The sequence below is a fragment of the Tamandua tetradactyla genome, chromosome 26 (assembly GCF_023851605.1).
Source record: "Tamandua tetradactyla isolate mTamTet1 chromosome 26, mTamTet1.pri, whole genome shotgun sequence".
NCBI lineage: Eukaryota > Metazoa > Chordata > Mammalia > Pilosa > Myrmecophagidae > Tamandua > Tamandua tetradactyla.
In genome coordinates this window covers 6,460,733-6,481,761 of record NC_135352.1, presented here as the reverse complement: position 1 = coordinate 6,481,761, position 21,029 = coordinate 6,460,733, and the positions used below count along the sequence as shown (strand labels likewise).

At 39.7% G+C, this 21,029-nt stretch overlaps 1 protein-coding gene across 5 annotated transcripts in view; it reads left to right on the top strand.

Moving 5' to 3' along the window:
• KCNU1 (potassium calcium-activated channel subfamily U member 1) overlaps positions 1-21,029 on the top strand; it is a 163,577-nt gene that overhangs the window by 82,546 nt on the left and 60,002 nt on the right. For all 5 annotated transcript variants that reach the window (XR_013169158.1, XM_077144622.1, XM_077144620.1 and 2 more), the window contains exon 19: positions 4,583-4,700. Coding sequence is in view for 4 of the 5 variants with exons in the window: in XM_077144622.1 (XP_077000737.1) it covers positions 4,583-4,700 (118 nt within the window). In the remaining variant the exon portion in view is untranslated. The remainder of the gene's footprint in view (positions 1-4,582; positions 4,701-21,029) is intronic.

Below are 21,029 nucleotides of genomic sequence, written 5' to 3'. Positions count from 1 at the left end.
CATGCAACATGATGTCTTCAAGGTTCAGTCATGCTGTTGCAGGAATCAAGGCTTCGTTCCTTTGTACGGCTGAATAATATTCCATTGTGTATATATGCCACATTTCGTTTATCCATCATCAGTCGACGAATGCTTGGGTTGCTTCCATCTTTTGGAAATTGTGATTACTGCTGCTAGGAACATTGGTGTGCAAATATCTGTTTGAGTTCCTGCTTTCATTTGTCTGGGATATATACTTAGATGTGGGATTGCTGGGTCACATGGAAATTCTATACTTAACTTTCTGAGGAACTGCAAAGTGTCTTCCACAGCATGTGCACTATTTTCACATTGCCACCAGCAATGACTGAGTGTTCCTAGTTCTCTGTATGTTTTCCAACATTTGTAATTTTCCATCTTTTATAATAGCAGCCATTTTAGTGGATGTGAAATGGTATCTCATCATGGTTTTGACTTTCATTTCCCTGATGACTAATGACATTGAGCATCTTTTCATTTGCTTTCTGGCCACTTGGATATCTTCTTTGGAGAAATGTCTATTCAAATCTTTTGCACATTTTTAAAATTACGTTGTCCATCTTTTTAATGTTGAGTTGAAGGAGTTCTTTATATGTTCAGGATATTGCACCCTTATCAGATATGTGGTTTCAGATCATTTCTCTTGTTACATAGGTGTGCCAGTTTGAAACTGTAGTGTACCCCAGAAAAGCCATGTTCTTTAATCCTCATTCAATATTGCTGGGTGGGATCTTTTTTTATTGTTTCTATGGAGATTTGACTTGCCCAATCGTGGGTGATAACTTTTAATTAGTTGGTTACCATGGAGATGCATCTCCACTCATTCAAGGCAGGGTTTCTTACTGGAGTCATTTAAGAGGGAACCATTTTGGAAAAAGCTTTAGTGCCAACAGAGCCCCAAAAGCCAGAGATCTTTGGAGATGCAGAAGGAAAACACCTCCAGGGAAGCCTGGAGATCTTTGAAGAGAGAAAGCTAGCATGTATCAACCATGTGCCTTCCCAGCTGACCTAAGTGTCCAGAAGCCAGAGACACCAGCAGATACCAACCACATGCCTTCCCAGCTGACAGAGGTGTTCCAGATGGTGTCAGTCTTTCTTAAGTGAAGGTAACCTCTTGTTGGTGCCTTAATTTGGACATTTTCAAAGCCTTAGAACTATAAACTTGCAACTTAACAAATTCTCTTTTTAAAAGCCATTCTGTTGCTGGTATATCACATTCCAGCAAGCTTTAACAAACTAAAACAGCAGGTTATTGTGTTACATTCACAATAAATCACTTTGAGGCACAAAAGTTTTTAATTTTGTTGAGGTCCCATTTATCTGCTTTTTTTTTTCCTTACTTATGCTTTGGGTGTAAAGTCTAAGAAACCATTGCCCAACACATTGTTCTGAAGATACTTTCCTACATTTCTCTCTAGGAATTTGGTAGTTCTAGCTCTTATATTTTGGTCTTTGATTCATTTTGAGTTATGTTTTGTATATGCAATGAGGTATGGGTCTACCTTCATTCTTTTGCAAATGGAGAGACTGGGAATCTTTCATTTCATTTATTGTCATCTTTAGCTCCATTGGTTCTGTTTGACTCGTTTTTAAATTTTTGATTTCTTTATTGAGATTGTTATATTGTTAATTCTTTGTTTTCCTGATATCTTTTAGTTCCCACTCTTGATTTTCCTTCATCTTCTTAAGCATGTAAGATCATTTTTAAAAGATCTTTGTCCAATATCTCTGCACTCTGGTCTTCTTCTTTGTTGGCATTTTCTAGATTTTTATTCTCTTCCTTTGAATGGGCCATCATTTCCTATTTCATTTCTTGCATGCTATGAATTTTAAAATATTAACTCTGGAATTTATTCCCTGAAATGCCTGCTTCTTGAGCTTGTAACCAGCTAGTGATAGGAAAGAGCTTTTCTTGAGTGTCGGCCCACCTAACAGGAAGTGTGCAGGATCCTTCATGTCTTTTCTGGGCTCGTGTCTTATCCTGGACTTGTGCTTGCTGGTGGCTTAGGAGTTCCACAAGAGTTTGAATGCCCACTCTACTTCCCAGCAGATAGACTTTCTCCCTAATCCAGGTATTCTGCTGCCAGACATAAAGCAATTAAGCTTTAGCCCATGCCATCTGCCTCAATTGTTCCTACACTACTTTCCATATGTGATGGTGCTTTTGCCTGGAGAGCAAATTCTGGAAGGGGCACACAAATTCTGAGGGGAGTTTTCCAAGTCTTTATTTCCCAGCCAGAAGAAGGCCAATAAAGTGAACACTGTTTGGCCTCAAACTGCCTTGGAATAAGGATGAGTGAGGAGCCAGGAAGGGTGCTAGGAGCTTCCATCACTCCCCAAAGCTGCACTTTCTTGATCTGTTCAGCTAATGCAGTCTTTCAACTGTCCTTCGTGGCTCTGAGGAAGCACACCTTCTTTAAGTCTCCTATACTACCTTAGCCCAGGATGAGTTGGAACAACGGCTGCTGTCCTCAGAGCTGGGCCCCCAGCAGTCTGAAGTTGCTAAGCAAAAGGCATGAACAACTATTCGGCTATGCCCACCTTGGGTCTTGGGGAAATGAATTTTTATGCCTGTTTCTGGCACCAGTAAGCTACACCATGGACCAGTCCCATTTGCTGCCTCATATGAGAGTTGGGGATGGGCACTGGTAACCATGGTGCCAAGAGAGCAATTTATTAGTATTTACCATTATAATTAGCTTGTTCCTCTTTCTGTTCCCTGATGCTGTACTCTTGAGTTTCAAAATATTCAAAATAGTTCCTCCCTGTTTACTAGTTGTTCTAATAAAGTACTAATTCTTGGAGCTTCCCACTCTGCCATCTTCCTACAATCCTCCTGAGTAGAAGTTTTATTAAGAATGACACAAGGGAAGGTTGAAAACTTCGGCAAAAATTTTGAGTGGTTCCTACGTAGCATTCACCTCACCCACTTCCCCCTCCCTTTTTTTTAATGGCTGGCAAATGTTGGCTGGAGGGTTAAGAGACCTCTCAAAAGTTCTATTGCTTCCAAGCCTGTTTGGGCATGTTGTCTTTTACATTCCATAATTCAGCTTCCCTCATGTGTGCTAACCCGGCCAGCCTTTAAAGACAGACACTTGGTAACACAACTAGTCCTTGCTCAGATTTTTCTTCAGATGTTCCCTTCCCAAGCCATTACCCCAGGGCAAAAAGTAACCACAAAATAAGAAGCCATCAGTCAATCTGAAAATCTTCTACAAACCCCTGTGAAGGTTACTAGGGATTGCAGGTGGGGAGCAATCTTATCCAAGCTCAGCTCTTAGCACACCTGTGCGATGGAATGGCTGCTGACTTAGGTTGACACATCATATATCCAAAGGATGTCACTTTTTGCAGAACTATGTTTTGACTCAATTTTTTTTGCTTATTAGTTTAAATGATTTGGAAAGAATTACACCAAAAGTAGAAGGATACCAAGATGTTTGCATGGCACTCTGTCTGCCAATGTTCAAAATGAGATGATAGGTGGGTTTGATGACTTGTGAGGTCTCCATCCAGACTTTTTCAAGCACAGAGATTATTTTTAAGCTGATATATGAGGAAATGTCAAGCATCTTTTCTTCACTTGTGTGGGCTGGGGAAGGAGAATGACAATGATGGCTACATTTTGACTTTTCCCATCTCCTTGATAACTTCAGCTCAGTCTCCCCATTTCTGATCACTCAACAATCTGATGCAGGCAGGCAGATAATACAGGGCCTTGAAGGGTGAAACACAAGCATTTAACTTCCAAAGCATCATTTAGAATGTTATTTGCTATCACAACCAAATGCCAACTCCTACTGATTGAAAATGGCTTCTTGGCCCATTGTGTTAAGAAGGATTCTTGGGTTGAATCCAGATTCAGGAGTAAGAATAGCATGATCAAATACCAGCAAATGGTTGCAAGAAGAAGGAATGGCTCATGTGTCACTTATTTCCTTCTGATAGCACCTTCATGTTGGTTATTTAATCGATTAATTTCAAACATTCTTGCTTTCGTCCTCACCATCATCCTCTGAAGTTGCGGTATTAGCACCATTTTGCAGGTGAGAAAATTATATGCTTTTGTGTTATTTACAATTTTGGAAGTTTGTGAAGATTTTAGAACATATCCTGCATAAGATCAAGATTGTTCTTCTAAAGCTATGTTTATTCATGAAGGAAGCCATGAAGGAAAAATAAAATAAAAGGAGGAGATGTCCAAGGAGAATGAATTACGACCTGGGCAGGATCTATAAAGGAGAGAATTCCCAAATTGGTTCTGGATCCTGCCTTTGCAGGAATGTTCCCTAGAAGCAGCACTCTGGGGTAAGGTGGGAGGGATGTCATACTAAAAAGATACAACAGCAACTCAATAGGTTCTTATTTTAAGCATAACATCTGGAGTTGAAATCCTCACATATATTTTCTGCCTAATTCAGCCTCTCAGAATGAAGCTGTAAGTAAGGATGCCAAATCTCTCCCTGCCTTCTCAAGGGTCTAGAATAGTCTTGGTCAATGGAAATGGCCAAAAATCCCTTTGGAAGGAAGCATGCTAACTGAAGACATTGCTGTGCTATTGCAGAGTCATCAACAGTAACAGTGAAAAGCAAACCAAGGGAATTCGTCTCTCATATGACAGCGCAAGATTATTTTGGAAGGGCTCAGTCAAGCACAACTCTGATCTCAAGCATTGCCAACAGGTAAGAGCCCCAGAGAGCCCTGATCCCATATAGATTCTTGAGAATCACTGGGCAATAAAAACTTGATTCAAACCTGAATATCTGTTTTATCAGCTCCTGTACTGGCCAATGGATTTGTTCCTCACTGAATTAAAGAAATCCCTACCCCCATATCATTAAGCTAACCATTACTGTTGTTCAAATCATCTATTCCGGCAATAATCAAAGGTGATCAAAAATCAAATATACCCAATTTCCTTTCAGATCACCTTTCAGGTACTTCATAAATGTGGATTAAGGCCAAATTTAAACTATTTCTGGATGTTTTTTCTGTTATTAACCCATGCCTTATTTCCAACAAATTGATGTGAGATTGCCATGTGCAAAATAGATCAACAAATGCTTCCTCTCCAGTTATTTGCCCTAGATCCCTAGTACAACTAAACCTCTTTTATTCAGAATATTGGGTTGCAGAGAGAGGATAATCTGCTTAATTGGATTTAGACAGAGGTTTGATCTAAAAGGTCTACTCTCACCAAACTTCATTGAAAATTGGCAATATTTAATGTCTTTTAAGAAGTGATCACTAATTGTGATTGGCTCAGGGTAAATAGTCTATTGTCAGCAGAACCTAGCCATTACGTTCTGGCATCACACAATCTTAAATTCAGATGCTGGCTTTAAACTGTGTGACCTTGGGCAAGTTGCTTTACTTCTAGGTTTCCCAGTTTGGGCATCTCAAATGGGAATACTAATAAATACTTTAAAGCTAATTTGTGAGGATTGAATGAATATAGATGTCTAAAGCACTAAGCCTGATTCCTGTCAGTTAGTAAGTGCTCATTAAATGTTACTTTTATTACAATTATCAATTCTTACATCCAAGAAAATGTATGAAATTAGGCTAAATAAGTAGTCAGGACAAAGACTTTCAAGGATGTGAATATTTGAAATAAATGCTTTACTTGATCTTGTTTTGGTTTTAATTTACCTCTTTTTTGCAAAGCATGCAGAAGGTTCTAGACAGATGGGTCTGGCTAATGAAGTTATGCCACACCTTTCCCATGGTGGAAGGCAGCTGTCAAATGCCCTGGTCCCCAAAGGTGACATCACTTTACATGTGTACTTTCTAAGAGGAATATGAAAATCTTGGGGATTTATTCTCTTCCCTTTGCATTCCCTCCTAGAATTGTATTAAACCCAATGAGATAGCCTGTGGGAAGGACTGAGACCTGTTTAGAGGAAAGGTGCAATGGAATTTCAGAGATTCATATCTTGTCCCATCCTTCCCACAATACAACAACTACAGCCTAGCTTTGGAAGGTGCAGATATGTGCTTTCTATTTTTAAAATGTTTGTTTTATAGGTATTTTTTATGGACCTTCTATGTACCAAGTATTATGCACTATGCTTGATGTTTTTGTGGATACAGAAACCATATTTCAACCCCCATGCAATCTAGTTGGGTAAATGAGACTAATTCATATAAAATAAATCAGAGGCTCAGCGAGGCAGCATTCCTTCAAGTGCTGCATTGATGATTCTGACAGGAGGTAGAGGAGGAAGTCTATGAGGACAGGATAGAGTGAGTGGAAAGCTTCCTATGGGAGGTTGAATTTAAAGGATTTGGTAAGGTAGAAGAGAGTGGGAAACTCAACTCCTGCGAAGGATGTGACATGGGCCAGGCATGGGGGTACTAGCTTCACCTGACTAGAGGTAAGAATGCACAGTAGAGAGTCCTGAGAAATAACATCTTAAATTCCAAAGCACAGATTTGGGGTGACTTGATCTTGTACATGCATGTGTATATATACGTATCTTATATTTATCTTAATGCAAAGTTATAGAAACATGATTCCAATTCATTAACTGTTCTGAGGTGATAAAGGTGACACATGATAGCACATCAAGTACTCCAACCACGTTTATGCTTTCATTTATTCTTTCTCATCTTCTCCGTGATAAGAGAGGAATGGCAAGCTATGCATAATAAAAAAAATCACAAAAAATCCTTAAATATCATTTTAGCCATTTAAGCAACACCGACATTTCCCATTACTCCTTAGCATAGTGATAAAAACAAAATAATTTAACTTATTGGTATTTCCCCCTCTGTCTTTAATTCTTCCTTATCTCTGACGAACAAGGAAATAGTTCGACGCAGAAGATATGATCCTGTAGAAGGCCTAGTCCATCTGCAGACTGCGCCTTTCATCCCTGTAACCTGAATATGCTTTAAAAGCCCCAAAGAGGGTGGGCTACGGTGGCTCAGTGGCAGAGTTCTCACCTGCCATGCCGGAGACCCGGGTTCGATTCCCAGTGCCTGCCCATGCAATAAAAGCTCCAAAGAGGACCAGAGTTAGTAAATCCATCCAGACAATCTCTACAGATGATGCATCATGCATTGACATTTCTTGATTTGAGAAAAGCAAAAGCAAGGTTCACTTGAACATCAGAGTTAGGAAAAAAAGGAAATAGAAGGAAAAATAAGCATAATTAAAGCCAATTGCTGAATCTCTTTGACAGTGGTGTATACTTCAATAGATAAGTACGATTTGTGAGTGCGTTTCTGTGATATTTCATCCACGGAGTTTGTTAGCTGAGTTGATTTAAGGATAGTGTTAATGGGACCAATGGCAGATCTTGCTCCCACTTAGTACTATAGAGTAAGATTTTTTTTTCACTGGCAAAGATAACTCCAGCTAGCAAACTGACATATATATATATATATATATATCTTAGCTAACAATGCATGGTAAAATAGGTTGGACAGTTTAATAGAGACAAAGTAGGCCTTATTGGAAAAAGTGTGTATTGTGAAGTGTGCGTTGTTTGTGGTTCACTTTTGGCTTGGTAATAGTATTACATTCACATACCAAAAAACAGCATAATATTATTTATAGCTTTGCTGACAAAAGGCATGATGCTTTTAAAGCTACAATCTTCAGGCCATCAGTAGGTTTTTCAGTAAGTCCAAAAGCTATTTTCTGTTCTTAGTCATTGAAGCAATACAGACAGCCCCTAACTCACACGAAAATTATAACCCATTATTTTATTTATTCTTCATCCCTGCTACATCTTTCCATAGAATAAGCTCCAAAGAGGACCAGAGTTAGTAAACCCATCCAGACAATCTCTACAGATGATGCATAATGCATTGACATTTCTTCATTTGAGAAAAACAAAAAGCAATGTTATAAGTGGTAGTTAGGTTCTCAGGCTAGCCCACAAAAGTCTATTTAACAGATGGTAGTTAAATACATATTTTTTGAATGAGTAAATAAAAGCGAGCTGCATTCACCTGAGTTCAGTGTCCTTTAAATAAAGGGTCACACAACCTAAGAAAAAGGATATAGTTATTTCCTCTTTCTTTTCAGGAGAATAAACTTAGCCCAATTCAAAGTTTTATGGTAAACAAAAATGTATACCATCTACTGCTAGAGAACTTTAGCCTAAGCTTTCAATTTCTAGTACTATAGCCACTGTATTTTGGGGTCTAAGTTAGGAGAGTTCTGCTCCCTTTTTTTCATGTTCCACAATCATTTACCATCCTTACTTGCTTCCTTACAAAACTTATTTCTTTAGTAAAATTGATTTTTATTAAAGATTAGAGAAGAAAAGAATTGGATACAAATTCATACTGTGGTGTGACTGACTGATAACTTCATGATCATGCTAACTCACTCAGTATTTTAAAAAGTAAATGTTTATAAACTCAAGTAGATATCAATAGATATTTATTTAACCAATGAAATACAGAAAAGCAGAAATTTCCAATCAGTGAATGTGATATCTGGGTTAGGAGAGGAAATCATTTTTAATGATTTGCCGTCTTTTGGACATATCAGCGCTTGCCTGAAAATTCTCCCTCTGGGTCTGTTCAATTCAACAAAGACTATATTGAAATCTAAACACTTTTCCACATAACTTCCTTCCCAACCACATCTTAGTAAAACTAAGTTGATATTATATTTATCATATCAACTTCATCTCCGCACTCTCCCGGCTGTTTTAGAGATATCAGAGACCATGAGAGTTATTTTTTTCCTCTCTTTTCCCATGTCCATCTCAGCCTCAGCTCTTTAAAGGCCGAATGGACCACAAATCTCAGCATGGGCAGCTGCCCTAGAGCAGGCATGAAGCTTATATCTTCATCCTTCTTAATATTCAAGCTTCAGTTTCTTCTTTATAAAATGGAGACAATAGTGAAACCTACATAATTGAAATGTGGTGGATGAGAACTGAATGAGAGAAAGCATCCTAAGTTCTTCTACCATGCCTACCACACAGTACAAGGTCAAGGGAAAATGATTCCAGCTATTGTTATTATTAGTCTCTGCATGGCCTCATCTCTCTGGGCTCATAGATTTCCAGGCTTTTCCAAACAGTTTTTTTCACATTTGGAGGAAGGAGGTTTGTAGCTCAAGACATTCCAAGGTTTTGCTCACCGTCCCCACTGGCCATAGACCATCAGCAGAGCATCTGCAGGGTTTTAGTAAAGATCTCCCACTGTTGCCATCACTTTGCCGTTTAGCTTGCTATTCTCCCTCCAGAACATTCTTTTCCAGAACAGCAATCCCGGTTTCTTCCTGGGCTAATTCCCAGGGCCTTCCAGCACTCCTGATCCCATGGCAATCTTCAGCTTTTGAGCAAATTACCGTCTATCTGGAAGGACTGACAGGATATCCTCTGGCAGGCTAAAAGCGTGTTAGAATAAGAAGCACACTGACCACAGGGTCTGGGGAAATCCATCCCGATAGAAGAAAGTGTTAGCTTCTCTCCGGGCACACCCACTCCCAGCCCTCCGTACCTTATGCCCAGGCCTGTCTCCTGAGATGTCTGTCCCTGTGCCCCCCCAGGCAGACACATGCAGTTCTCTTAGGAAATGAAGGTGGACCCCCCTTCTGTTTCACTCTCAGTTGTACCGTCTCTTAGCCTCAGTGATGCTGGACTCCTACTATCTGAATTCACTAACTTCCAGGTCCCTCCAGAGGCAGAGGATTGGATATAAGTGTCTCTTCATGGATATTCTTCCTTTCCCATGTCACATCTAAGCTTTCCGTAGAAACTGGTCTTATAATAATACCTGAGCAGGTATTTCTTTCCTTTCTTTTATACTAAGTTTTTAAAATCCCTTTCTGTCAGGGCAGGCATAGAATTTCCTATTTGCATATGACATCATCTATCACTAGCAAATACAAAGCATCATTTGGTTCTTTCATTCATGTATGCTTATTGAGTATACTCTTACTGAGGTATTTCAAATTGTGTTTTACAAATACACATGTACTTAATACTGCATAGCTAACTTTTCACCTTCCAGTTCTACCTTATTCTAGAGTTCAAATAGCCCTTATGTTTCTAGTCCTATGATTTTCTACTCAAGATTTCAGAAACTCTAATGATGCTTCCCTCATTTTAATCAATGGTATTGCTTGGATCTACAAGGATCACTTAGCTGTGGTTAGTATCTGATAACGAAGCTGGGTAAATGTCTTCATCAAGTATCAGAATAAAGACCAAAGTAAACAATAAGACAAGTTGTATCTCTACATAATTATAGGGATAGGAATCAAAATAGATTTAAACATGTTTATGTCTGTCTCTAGAAAGATAGAGATGGAAAAAAATATGCAATATATTTTTATTGTTTTTTATTTTTATTTTTTATTAGAACAGCTGTATGCCTACAGAAAAAAAAAATCATGCAGAATGTACAAATTTACCCAATATGGAATAGAGGAATAATAATTTGAAGAATGAGTGGATGCTTTCCTCTAGGCCCTCTAAATACCTTTTTTTTTTTTGTTTAGATCCTATTTATATCTATAGGCTAAAAAATGAAATTTCTGAGATGCAATGTGCCACAACCCTGCAAAGTATTCATCAAGTATGTATTGAATAAATGACTCTTTAGATTCACAAACAATAATTTTTACTATTGTTGCTTAAATATGGAAGACAAAATAGCCTCAGGCTTCATAAAAGCATTAGACTAGAGCTGTAGAAAATTCGACATATCCGTCCCATTTTTCTTGTCTGCTTCACCTTTTCTCTTTGACAAGCTTAACAGGCTACAGTAAAGGAGAGACAAAGGCATTTTTTGAACCACTTTGTAAATCTGTGGACAGGTCTTAAGAAAAATGGAGTCAAATTCTCCTAGGAATTCTGGATATGTAAATTTCCAGTGACTTGGCTTGGTGGGAGAACAGGGAAGCAGCCCTCCTATCACGGGAATACGAATAAAGTGAGATGACTGGGAACATTAATTGAGCATGCATATTTTCTTGCATTTAGTAATTAATATTTCTGTGTTTTCATTCTTCATCTCATTCACGATCTCCTCAAAGGCAGGGAGGGTATGAGAGAGAACTTGTTTGTGTAGGGTCATACATAAAAGACTAACTCAATAAGACAAGGTGAAGACAGCGCAAAACTTAGTCAGCATTTCTAAGTAAACATTTTCAGATTTAGGGAAAAGACTTCCTAAGTTTCTCGGGGAAAATATCAAGTAGCAAATACCGTAGACTTTTAATTCTGTACTCTGTCCTCTTTTTGGCACCCAACATCATCTTTCTCAGAGGACCCCAGCTACTTACTGGCTCCATCAACAGCTATGATTTGAACCTTAAAATATGACCTCTTGGGTAGGCCACGATGGCTCAGCAGGCAGAGTTCTTGCCTGCCATGCCAGAGACCCGGGTTTGATTCCCGGTGCCTGCCCATGCAAAATATATATATGACCTTTTCCACGGGTAGTTTGTCCTTCAGCAGGGATCAAGGATTTTGGCTGGGAATAAAGCCCTAAAGATGGCATTCCAGTGATCACTAAGAAAGAGGGAGTATGATATTTGTCAATATCCAGTAAGAACCATGTGGGTACACCAAAACCCAACGTCTATTGCCTGCTGTATGTAATTTTTCAGAAGCAGCAAGAAACATAAAGGAGGGCCACCCAGCCCTATGGCTAAATGGGGGACTCCAGAAGAGAACTGTCTTCTGTGACTTTGTGCTGTGTGATGCTGGTCATGTCACTTATTCCTTCATGGTTCAGATTCCTCATTTGTAGAACAAATGATGCCAATCTTGGGGGGTGGGGGTGGGGATGCTGATGAGAAGGTTAAATGTAAATCTGTTAACACTGTGTTTAGCCCAGAGGGGTTCAATGAATGTTAGCAATTGCTTCTACATAGATGAGAGGACTGTCCCCCAAAATACTTGAACCCGTGGTCTGGAGAGTCATCTACACAGCAGCTTTCTGATAAAATTATATTAGCTTTCTACACATGTATTAACACCAATGCTGTGAGTAAGGCAGCCAGTGGACCTAGATAAATGTCATTTCAAGTCGAATCTGAGCAGTGGCAAAGCTGCAGCATTTTGCCACTCAACTTCCATAACGTGAAAAGTAGACCCAGTTCCAGACTCCCCAAGAAGCAATATGGTCTTTGCCTGGGAGAAACTATAGCCCTGGACTAGGAGGAAGTGCTTTTTATTTCATGTTTTTGTTTTGCTTTGTTTTCCCAGCCCTTTCCCTAAGGACATGAGAATATAAGAGTTTTGAGCCTAGGTGAGATCCCTGCTTTTCTCCTAAAGACTCTTCTGTCTCTGACAATGAAAGTCAAGGTCAAATTCAAGACCATAACCATTCTCCTTAGCATCAAATGTAAGAGGTAGTTTCCAAATATATTACTTGCTTTCATGCAATTATCTATTTGCATCTGAGCTGGCAAGAACAGGTTAGTTTGGAATCTATAACAGTCCCTAAATAATTGGGAAAATCTTTCTTACCAAGAGAGGGTTAGGAAAATCTTTAGCAAATTCCTCCCCTCCTCTCTCCAGATTCCACATCCCTTTTGCTCCCTGTTTCCTCCCCTATCCTGTCCTACAGTTGAGCCTAGAAGGCAAACACAAGGCAGGCAAAACTTCAGAGTCGCTGGGTAGCTTTACAACTCAGCAGCTGCCTTCAGCACATGCGCAGCTACTAGGAAAATAAAATATTGTTCATTGCTTCTACCCCACAACCAATTAGGTCAGCTGTAAATATTGGAATTGCTCGGTAAACATGCTGGAAGATTGTGCTGACTTGTTAATATAAGTGAAAATGTAATTAGATTTATAACACTTTTTTTCCCAAGCCATAATTTACAACAACAAAAGAAAAAAATTCTCTTGCAACCCTGCTGAAATATCATTATTAACATGCACGTGAAAAGTCAATTATGCCAGAGGGAGGTATTTAAGAGAAGTGAGTTTCCATACCCTCACATTACACCACAGGGATTGCATATTTCTTATTTATTTATTTTTTTCCCTGAGATCTTTGCTGCTGCCAAATGAAAAGGAACAGACATTTTACTTATTTCACTCTGAAAAATAGCTGCAGATAGTGCTAAAAAGTAAACTAAATAACCTGGTTCCCTAGAAACCTACTGCGTTCTCCTCAAAGCCCCAGGAAATGCCTAGTAGTCACCTTTTTTTTTTTTTCATTTATAAACCTCTCTTTAAGCAATAGTCATATTCCTTAAAACATGTGGAAATAAAAACTATTTTCTTAAGTGTTATTCTGTTGTCTGCTCTAAGGGAGCAGATTATTGCACAGAATTCTATGGGGAATCCTCACGTAAAGATAACATATAGCCCTCTAATTTCATTGCATCTGAGACTCCATAGTATCCTCTATTTCAGTCTCATAGTGGGAAGACAGCTCTATCTCAGACAAGATGGCAAGGAGGAACACAGCAGCCTCAGAGAGTTGGGGGCACAGATGCACCCATGTGCATATTCTGGGTTGGTGCCATAGTATCGTACTTCCTGGGCTGGACTTTCTCCTGGGCCAGGACGTCTGTGTGTCAGGCAAGGCCGTTCACACCTCCAGCTGCCGTGGTCCCCTTCCAAGGGACCAGTGAGGGTGCTACCTCAGCTCTCTGGTTTTCCTTATCATGAAATGTCAGTGTCATTATATCTCATCTGCCTTTAATGTGCCAGTGGGGCAAAGTTAGTTAAAAACAAAATCATCAAGAAATTATAAATGTGAAATAAGCTGCACTTTTCCGTCTCAAAATTCTCCTAAAGTGGTCAGGTTAGATAATGGAAGACATGTTTAATACATACTTTGTAGAATCACAAGGGCATATATTACAACTAACTTAGTCTTTTGGGAAAGCTTTTGGTTTTGCCATATCCATAAACTAACCATTTATAGAAATCATATTTATCTCTTCATAGTACAGCTAACATAAGATTGCTAAACTTTGATTGGCAAACGTTGATCAGTATGAGAGAGTTTGAGTCAAAGTAGTGGTTTAATCCCATGACATTGTCACGATATCTTGTTCTTCTCAGATATTGAAAGCAAGGCAAATGATCTTCCAACATAAAATGGATCACAGTTTTATTTATTGAATGTAGTCACTATTATACTGGCATGTATTACAATAAAGAACATATTAAAATTATTAGTTCTTAAAATAACTTGTTAAAAATATGTTCATTACTGATTAGCTAGGTTTACTTCACCAGCAATATTCTGGTGGTTTTAAAACCAGCCAAACCTGGTGTCTGGATTTCCCATTCCTGGGGGTAAATCTGAATATTCTTGTAAATCTAAATGTTTTGGGACCTTTTGAATACCCTTGGCTCCAGGAAGCATTTGCCCACAGCATAGGTATTCAGCTGCCAGGGCCGTGGGTAATGGGTTTCCTTTCCTTTCACTCAATTTCTGTTTCATTCATTTGAGAAACTCTTCTGTAGATCAGCACTGGAAACCAGTTTTAAGAAACTTAGATGTGAGACAGAGGGAAAGACAACTGGAAAGGATTTGGAAGGCCATGTCAAGTATCTGTGAGCTCAGTCTTCCAAGAGCATGTCTCAGCACCTCTTACCCCTTAGCTTTCCACATCCAGCCCAAAGTAATTGATTTCCATCTTGTATCCTTTAAGCTCACCCAGGAACAAACTCTGAGTTCTTAAAAAACATCAACAGTCCCAATACCCTAATTCTCTATATGTATTGTTTGCTTTTTTCCTTTCCTTCCCTTTCCTTCCCTTTCCTTCCCTTCTCCCTTCTTTTTTCCCTTCCCTTTTCCCTTCCCTTTTCCCTTTCCTTCCCTTCCCTTTTTCCTTTCTTTTCCCCTTCCCTTCCCTTCCCTTTCCTTTCCTTCCCTTCCCTTTTTTTAACAGCTAATCTGTAGGGATTTGGTTGAACACAGCAAAGAAGAAAATAGGCAGAAACCATTCTGGTTACTTTGACTTTCATCTCATTTTCAAAGTCACAGGACTATGTTGGGTGACTTCTCTAAATGTTTGGGGTTAATTGGGCTCAGGAAGAAGAACACAGAAGAAACATTTTTTTGTTTTTTGTTGCCTTCATGAACTGATCATCTCTATCAATTCTGACTACATTCTTCTCTCAAGAAGGTCTTTCAAGGTCTACCTTTTCATCTAGGACCTTCTTGGAGTGTGTGTGGAGGAGTGGAATTTAAAAGAAGATAACTCCTAATGAATCACTCTTTCATTCTTTCACCAGACATTCTCACTGCCCCTTCAGATCTGTGAAGCTGCCTCAAATTCTCTTCCTTCCTTCCCTTGCCCTTCCTCTATGTTCCCTCATTCCACTGCTTCAGCCCCTGAACCTTGTGTAAGAATCAACCAAAACCAAACAAAGGAGTAGAGAAGAAATAAAATAGTAATTCAAAATTGAGGGAAAGAATCACCAATCCAAAATTGGTGATCGTGGATATAAAAATATCAGAGAATAGGTGCTTATTCAAGCTGTATCTTAACCCCGATTTACATAATGCCTGGATAGCTGTTTTTTGCACTGAGAATCCTACATTTTAATGGCAAGAGTGGATGTCACTGAAACAGAAAGGTTATGAAAAGGAAAGAGGAGAAATAGAGACATAGGAAAAAGTAGCTGAATTGTAGCATATTTTCACAATGGCAAATTAGGGAATAAAACCAAAAAAAAAAAAAATCAAAATTTTCTTGAAAGACACTGATTTCCATCCTGCTTCTAGTAATTGTACTAAGGAACCCACTCTAAGGCAGGCAAAAATGACAAGCAAAACAGTCAACCTCGCCATTCTATGAACTGCTAGTGTCTGAGCCAGCAGGTTTGGTAAGGTTTAAAAGAATCCAATGAGGAAGATGTGAGAAAGATTTCTCTTCCAGATTCAATCAGTCCTCCTGTTTTCTCTGCTTTACCTCTAAATATCTCTTGGGTCTTACTCTCCATCTTTGTTTCTAATCACAATCCAAGTCACCAGCTTTTCTTCCTACAACACTGCTGTAATAACCTCTAAGTCAGACTCTCCAACAACAACTTCTATCCCTTCTTGAGTGGTATATCAAAAAATGAAAATTTGACAATATTGTCCCCATTCCATGGCTTTTCAGTGCTCTTAGGAATGAGGTCAAAAACGTTATCATGCCTTCATCACGGCCCCATCTCTCACCAAGTCCTCTGAACTCAACCTGTGCTTCTTTTCCTGCCTTAGCATCTGCATATCCTGGAATGTGTTTCCCTTCCCATATTTGCCTAGAAAATTCTTACTACATTCCCAGATTACTCCAAGACTCAAGTCAAAATACCCTAGATTACCAGGATGCAAAGAGGCTCTTATTTGATTATCCAAAAAAGAAGCCAGGCTTCTCGTTTGATGAGGAATGTACTCCTTTCACACTAAAATATATCTGTCAAGTCGCCTTTTATAAAATTGATATATCATCAAAATATAAGCATTGCAATTAATGCCTGATTGGTTGCAAGTCATGGAACCTCATTCAAACTAAAGGAAGAAGGAGTGTTTCTAACAAGTTGTTCTAGTTTGCTAGCTGCCAGAATGCAATATACCAGAAACAGAATGGCTTTTAAAAAGGGGAATTTAATAAGTTGCTAGTTTACAGTTCTAAGGCCGAGAAAATGTCCCAATTAAAACAAGCCTATAGAAATGTCCAATTAAAGACATCCAGGGAAAGAAACCTTGGTTCAAGAAGGCCGATGGAGTTCAGGGTTTCTGTCTCAACTGAGAAAGCACATGGTGAACACAGTCAAGGCTTCTCTCTCAGCTGGAAGGACACATGGTGAACACAGTGTCATCTACTAGCTTTCTCTCCTGGCTTTCTGTTTTATGAAGCTCCCCAGGAGATGTTTTCCTTCTTCATTTCCAAAGGTCACTGGCTGGTGGACACTCTGCTTCATGGTGCTACAGCATTCTCTGCTCTCTCTGAATCTCTTTTCTCCAAAACGTTTCCTCTTTTATAGGACTCCAATAAACCAATCAAGATCCACCCAAATGGGTGGAGACATGTCATCACCTAATCCAGTTTAACAACCACTCTTGACTAAATCACATCATCCAGGGAGATGATCTGATTACAGTTTCAAACATACAGTATTGAATAAGGATTACTCTACCTTTATGAAATGGGATTTAGATTAAAACATGGCTTTTCTAGGGGGCATACTTCCTTTCAAACCAGCACACTGGTCATCATGGAACAAGCAAACTATGTGTGTTTTCTAGGGCTGCTATAACAAAGTACCACACATTGGGCAGCTTATAACAACAGAAATACCTTTCTTTCATGGTTCTGGAGGCTAGAAGTCTGAACTGAAGGTGTTAGCAGGGGACCATGCATCCTTAGGAGGTTCTAGGGAGGAATCCTTGTTTGCCATTCCGGCTTCTGGAGTTCTCATGCATGCCTGGACTCCTGGCAACAAAACCCCAATCTCTGCCTCTATCTTAGCACTCCCATCTTTTCTCATACATCTGTGTCTTCTCTCCCCTTCTTATAAGAACACCAGTCCTATGGGACTTGGGGCCCATCTTACTCTAGTGAATTCTATCTGCAATGACCGTATTTTCTAATAAGATCCCATTCTGAGGAAATGGGGGTTAGAACTTCAGCACATCTTTTTGGGGAACACAATGCAACCCATAACAGAAACTAAACTGTGGGAAGTATCATTCCTCTTGAGGGGAGGTTGGAACCAAGGGAGGCGATCTGTGTGTGCTGAGACCCTAGTCTCTCAGTCGCACTGTGCCTGGGGCCCACCCACGTGGACTTCGGTCTTGCTTCACCCCCTAGGCTGTGCTGTGGAAGATAGTGGTCCTGTTCGAAAGCCACATCCCAGCTCCAGTACCAAAAACTAGGTGACTAGTGTCCAGTGACCCAGTTTCTTACTACAGAAAGACAGTGTTTGGTTGGCTGAACTTGAAAAATGTTTCCCTGACTTATCAAATCAAATCCAGGGAGGTGGAGCTTTAGGGAACAAACCTGGTCACTAGAACCAAAGGATCCACTCTAAATAACAGCAAGAACCATAATCATAAAGAAGAAATACATTTAAACAATATTATATCTCTCCCTTCTTCCATTCTCTCTCTCTCTATGGAATTCATATATATACATAAGGCATATATATTTATCATGTCCTTAGGCTACATGTTGTTTCAGCAGACATTTGATGTGCCCATTAAACAGTATATCCAACCTCAAAAACATGTGTCTGATATGCAAGGAAAAAAAATGAACCATCAATTAATTGTAGAATGATTGGAATAAATAAATGTGCTACATATTTCCATCTAATATTCCTGAGTGGAATAAATAAATGCCCTGTGTACTTCCATCTAATATGTGGTGAGTGCCTTTGATGGGCAATGTGCTTCCACAGATTCATTAATTAGGAAATTGTATTGAGGAATGGGTCAGGTGTTGTGCTGAGGGTCAGAAAATTAGTGAAATTAATAAGGAAGCCTTTTTGCAGGATGCAGAACCTGAGCTGTGCTTGAAATGTCAAGTGCTTCAACAGCCGGCCTACTCTGATCTGCTTGAATAACAGATAATTATTAAAAAGCAAAGCAAGCCCAAGTTGAAGGGAAATGTAAGTTGACTTTCCTGCAAATGAAATTTACCTGGTAATGGGTAAGTCATCAGGACTTCACTCAGCATTCGGGTCATTTTCTTGAGAGTGTGTTCTTGGTTTATGGCTCAGGTAGTTGTTACATTTTAATAAGGCTTGAAAACTTAGATGTTATTCACCGCAGCCGTCAATCAAGAATCTGTGTAAAAGCAAGACAAACATAACAATAAATGTTATGCACCCCAGCGTTTGGCTGCTCTGGCAGGATGCACGGCAGACTTTATGAATGTGTGAGAGGGAATATACAGAAGCTTGGGAAAAGGTCACTGGTATTTTTGGAACAATAAATCAAGTATAGAAAGATTTGCATTTTGGCTGTATAACATTCAGGACTGGATTAGAGGAAGAGAATACTTTGAAGTCATATTTCTCTGCTGACTTGTTTTATTAGCTCCCTTTAAACATGTTACATTATTGCTTATAGAATTTCATTTACTCGGATTGGCAGCTTGATAAATACATCTATTGGCGATGATTTGGATTGCTCTGGGCATTAATATTATTAAAACCTGTCACAAGGAAATGTCTGAAAGATGACTTACTGTAAAGATTACAGCATGAAATAAATCATCCGGTGGTATTTGTTACCATTTATGGCCTCTTGGAGCTGAGTCAATCCCTTTTTATGTTGCATTATTTTTCAAGTTTTTATAGCCTTACATTATATATTGCTGTCAAGAATGAACAGATGGGGTGTCGAACATGAGCTTTCTGAATAATTCCCACCCTCCGGTTATTTGTATGAAGGACAAGTGCAAAACTGCGCATTCACGAGCAAAAAGGAGAGAGAAAGAGGTGGGAAAGCCGCTGTGGAGTAGAGGGATCCCTTTTGTCAGATTGTTCAGGCCAATTCCACCAGCTGGTTGGAATCCCTGACTGGCAATCGCCCTGTTTGGGTTGCAAGAAGCAAGAGATGAAGTGGCTGTATTTGGCTGCAGTGAAAAACACACATGGATTTCAAATGCATTTTTCTCTGAGTGCCTCGTGTTGAGGGACCCCGTGTCTACATGTGGGGGTGAATGTGTCATGTACCTCTCTTTCCTCAAAGGCTGAGAAATTTGAAAAGAAAAAAAATAAAAGGTAGGAGAGAGACACACCAAAGAATTGAATATTCTTTGAGCGAATGAGTAATACACAGCATCCTGTAGGGGAGTGCAAAGGAGGTTGTACAATCTGAACTGTTCTGTGGAGTCCTTGGAGGTAACATAAAAATAAGAAAAGGAGCCCCATGGAGGTTTTCAACACCTCATGCAGGAGGCAGAAACAGAAGGCCTTGCACACGTGAATATATAGTACTGCCCTTGGGAGCCATAAGCTGTGCTCTGCTGGGACCAGGAAGCTGCCTCCTGGATGCATGAGCCCCTCTGTAGAGTGCCAAGGCTTTGTCACCATTTAAGGAGGCGAGAAAACTGACCCACTAAGAAGCCAACCAACTTCTTAAGAAAAGGAAGGAAGGATGGGCGAATGTTCCCCGTTTACCTTCCCTACCCACCACTACATCCATTTTGCGTAGTTTCTATAAAGTACCAGCATACTACAGAGGAACAGATAATGGACCAGACCACAAAGTCTGAACGTCTGGAATCCAAATTGATTCCTTACCAACCTAGGACTCGAAGCATGTCACAATTTTTCATCATCAAAAAGTGTGAATAAGAGTATTTTTCCTGCTTACCACATGGCATTTCTGTGGAAAGTCAAATCATGTAATGCACACCCCTACACACATACACACATACTTTAGAATTTAATGGCCCCTACATCCACCAAAGGTAGGTGTTTGAATCACCACGCTGTAACTTGTCTCTTGTCTTCTCTCCTATAAGCTGCGCACCTTCATGAGTTTATCCCTCTCTATTATCTATCCCCTCAAACCCAGGTCCCTTAATATCAAGACCTCCCTCCGCCATCTCTTAAAATTGCTACCTTTCTGGGGGTGCTCCATATACCATCACATCCTCCCTAGAACCAAACACATTTTCTCACAACGTCCCTCTGCTCCCCTGTCTCCCGTCTCTTCTTGCGTATCATTTTCCCAGGGACCTTCCATATGAGTTTCTGTTCGGTTATTTGTTGCATTTAATGAGGATGCCTTCTGGATAAGGCCACATAACTGCAACCATTCACCTGTCACACTAGATGCAAGGCAGGGCTGAGGAGGACTGTTTCATTCCAGGCAAAGTTCACAGCTCTGCTGTCTTTCATTTGGGGTCTCACTCTTTGGCAGCACAGAAAGCGTATTGCCTTTAACCCAGGAGAGTGCGTAAAAGAGAGAATTTCAGACGAAGGGTGACCCGATTAAGACACTGGATTAGTTATACAGGACTGGAATGTCTATATCCCATAAGAAATACTAATTTGGCCTCTTTCTTCCTCCATCCCCACCTCCCCTTTTCTGCACTTTTTCTCACTTTTGCT